Source organism: Trichechus manatus, unplaced genomic scaffold, assembly GCF_000243295.1.
Source record: "Trichechus manatus latirostris isolate Lorelei unplaced genomic scaffold, TriManLat1.0 scaffold00349, whole genome shotgun sequence".
Lineage (NCBI taxonomy): Eukaryota > Metazoa > Chordata > Mammalia > Sirenia > Trichechidae > Trichechus > Trichechus manatus.
Window position 1 is genome coordinate 728,925 of NW_004444285.1, and position 3,616 is coordinate 732,540.

The following is a 3,616-nucleotide window of genomic DNA, read 5'->3' on the forward strand; positions in this document are numbered from 1 at the left end:
TCTGTCTGGAGATAAGACAAGAAGGCAGAGAGGGTCAGGGGCTGGATGAATGGACACGGGAAATCTGGAGTGGAAAGGAGGAGTGTGCCGTCACAGTATAGGGAGAGTAATTAGGGTCACATAACAATGTGTGTATAAATTTTTGTATTAGACATTAACTGGAATTGTAAACTTTCACTTAAAGTACAATAAAAAAAAATAATAAAGCTTTGCATTCTAACCCCAAGAAAGAGTTAGAAGTAATTTTAATAATGAAGTTTGATGCAGCTGGAAGAAGATAAAGTTAAGGTGTCCATCTTAACTTCTTGAAGTTACAGTGACCTATTTATATCTCTAAAGAGCCCTAGTGAAGCAGTGGTTAAGCACTCGGCTGCTACCAAAAGATTGGCAGTTAGAACCCACCAGCCGTCTGCAGGAGAAAGATGTGGCTATCTGCTTCCATAAAGATTACAGCCTTGGAAACCCCGTGGGGCAGTTCTAGTCTGTCTTATATGGTCGCTATGAGTCGGAAATGACTCCAAGGCAACGCGTGTTAGTATCTCGAAAAACAATATACCCAAAGAGAGAAACTCAGTGAGCTTACTGCGATTTATTTACATAAACAGAAGTTGCCGTATTTGTTAATTACTTTGGATTAGACTCCAACTTATGTAGATCTTACATATAACAGAATGAAATGTTGTCCAGTCCTGCACAATCTTCATGATCTTTGATATGTTTGAGCCCATCGTTGCGGCTATTATGTCAATCCATCTCACTGCTAGTTTTCCTCATTTTTGCTAACCTTCTACTTTACCAAACAAATTATCTTTTTCTAGTAATTAGTCTTTCCTGATGACGTGTCCCAAGTAAGCAAGTCGATGTTTCACCATCCTCACTTCTAAAGAGCATCTGGTCGTATTTCTTCAAAGACTGACTTGTTTGTTCTTCTGGAAGTCCATGGTACGTTCAATACTTTTCCATTTTATTATGAAAATATGCAATTTTCAAAAACAATGTGGTGCAAACCTTGAACAAATAAAGAAGATATAAAGAAGGGTTTCTATCCATTTTTTATTACATATCAGGACATTCAGGCATAAAATTGTATAATGAATAGTAATTTTAAATCTTATTGGGGAATATTTTTGTTTCTTAGCTGAAAGACACTATATTATTTGATTTATGTATATTAGGTTCTCCATGAATATTGTTTGAATTGAATTTATCTAAGAGCAATGAGTAGAAAATAAAGAAATATATTTTTCAGCTCAATATAAACAAGAACTATCTAACATTTTCAAATAAAGAATAGTGAGAATTATCAGAAGCTAGATGACCATATGTGGAGAGTCTATACGGAGACTCCAGCAATAGCGGAAAATTTAATTAGATGACCAGGAAAATCAGCTTAACCCTCCAAAGCTCTGTGATCCTATTTCTGCAATTTCACCCTGGACAGAGTACCCTTCAGAGCCTGATGGACTTGCTTGTTCCTCAGCGTGTAGATGACAGGGTTCAGCAGTGGGGTCACGACAGTGTTCACAAGAGCAGCCTCTCTGTTGGAGTCCAGCCTGTTGGTTTGCTTTGGTTTCAAATAGATAAATACACAGCTGCTGTACATCAGAGAGAGAATCATGTGATAGAATGAGCAGGTGCAGAAAGCCTTCTGTTGCTCCATGGTTGATGGGAGATGCACAATTGTAACTACTATGTGGCTGTATGTGATGATGGCTATAAGGAGGGATATCAGAATGACAAATATTGCAATGAAGAAGACATATGTTTCAAAAGAATGAGTGTTAGAACAGGAGAGATGAGTTAAGAGTCCAATGTCACAGAAGAAATGAGGGATAACATTGGGGCCACAGAAGGATAACTGAGAAACCTTCATTGCCAGACCAATGATGAAAATAAAGGACAAAGTATAGCAAAAGAAACCATAAGGAAACAAACTGTGATGGTTAAGGTTGTGTGTCAACTTGGCTGGGCCACAATTCTCAGTGGTTTGGCAGTTACAATGTAGCTCGGCAGTTACGTGAGGATATAATCACCTCCATGATGAGATCTGATACAGTGTGATCACCTCCATGGTGAGATCTGCTATGAGCAGCCAGTCAGTTGAAAGGGAGTTTTCTTGGGAGTGTGGACTGCATCCAATATATATATGGACTTTCTGGAAGAGTTTGCTGGATTTTGCTTGCTTTGGATCCTGTATCTAGCTCCTCCTAGTCCGGCCTTCCATTCTTGGGATGTGAGTCAACAGCCTGCCATCTTACCTACCAATCTTGGATTCATCAGCCTTCACAGCCTGTGAGCCATCAGCCTGCCATCTGACTTGCAGAGATTGAGTTCATCAGCCCCTGCAGCTACATGAGTCAGAGGAAACCTCTAGCCTGATTCTTGACCCATGGACTTTAGACTTTACAGACTCTACAACCATGTGAGCAACTTCCTTGATATAAATATCTCTCTCTCTCTCTGTATGTATGTATATATATGTGTGTATATACACATATACATATACACATATATATATACATACATACATACATCACTGGTTTTGCTTCTCTAGAGAACCCAGCATAAGACACAAACCCTCAGGTTCGTGATGGTAGAATAGTGCAGAGGATTGCAAGTAGCCAGGTACCAGTCTACGAACATCACACCCCTGAAGAAAGCAATTGTTGACCCAAGATATAAAAAGGAAAAGGCTTGTATGACACAGGCAATAAATGGAATGGTTTGCCTTCCTAAAAGAAAGATGGACAGCAGTTTAGGAACAACTGTAGTGATAAAAAAGCATTTGCAGAAAGAGAAATAGCTGAGTAAAACAAACATTGGCGTCTCGAGGGGATGGTCAGCCCAGGTGAAGGTAATTATCACCATGTTTCCTGTGATGGAGCCCAGATATGCCCGCAGATGCACCAGGAAGAGGACTTTCCCCAGATGCTGGACAGCAGGAAACCCCTCCAGGATGAATTCCTGGACTGCAGTCCCATTTATCATCTCCATACTGTAGTTACTTCCTTTTCTTTGTCATCAATTCTCTTTGATCTATTAGGCAGAAAACACCATCGCTGAAGAATAAAGCACTTAATTAGTGACCATAATTAAAAAAAAAAAAACTACTTGCAGCTATCATTCTTAATGAGAGATAATTTTCTATTTTTAAAATATAGTATTATAAATGATTTTGAATTTTTCCCTTTGTTGAATTCTTAAGAATTGAAGAATCTTTGGTTTGTGGTGATGTTGTTTTTGAGAATGATTTTTAATATATGGCTTAAATTTTTTGGAAAACAGTATTCTTGAATAATATAATGCAAAATGAACATAATTATTTTTTGTAGACAACTTATGTAACTAACAGATAACAATGAAGGTTACAATCCCTGCAATGGTTAAAATTGTGTGTCAACTTGACTGGGCCATGATTTTCAGTGTTTTGGCAGTCGTATAGTGTTATGATCACTTCCCTATTGAGATCTGATATGTGATCACCCTCATGATAGGATCTGCTGTGAGTAGCCAATCAGCTAAAAGGGAATTTCCTTCGGTTTGTAGCCTACATCAAATATAAGCGGACATTCTGGCAAGGCTTGGGGGCTTCTTGCTCACGCTGGATCCTGCAGCT

At 38.7% G+C, this 3,616-nt stretch overlaps 1 protein-coding gene across 1 annotated transcript; it reads right to left on the minus strand.

Moving 5' to 3' along the window:
- Positions 1-1,414: 1,414 nt before the first annotated feature.
- LOC101356530 (olfactory receptor 6C75-like) lies at positions 1,415-3,181 on the minus strand. The gene is made up of 2 exons (XM_004390914.2): positions 2,556-3,181; positions 1,415-1,914 (listed from the first exon to the last, which is right to left on the minus strand). The coding sequence occupies exons 1-2, from the start codon at positions 2,992-2,994 to the stop codon at positions 1,415-1,417; spliced, it is 939 nt and encodes a 312-aa protein (XP_004390971.1). The 5' UTR covers positions 2,995-3,181.
- Positions 3,182-3,616: the final 435 nt, after the last annotated feature.

What these genes read in the sequence shown, in the direction of transcription:
- LOC101356530 (XM_004390914.2), bottom strand. Translation starts at nt 2,994, where the DNA reads ATGGAGATGATAAATGGGACTGCAGTCCAGGAATTCATCCTGGAGGGG. An exon ending in TTGTGTCTTATGCTGGGTTC is followed by an intron (nt 1,915 to 2,555) that starts TCTAGAGAAGCA and finishes CTTATGGTTTCT; the next exon opens with TTTGCTATACTTTGTCCTTT.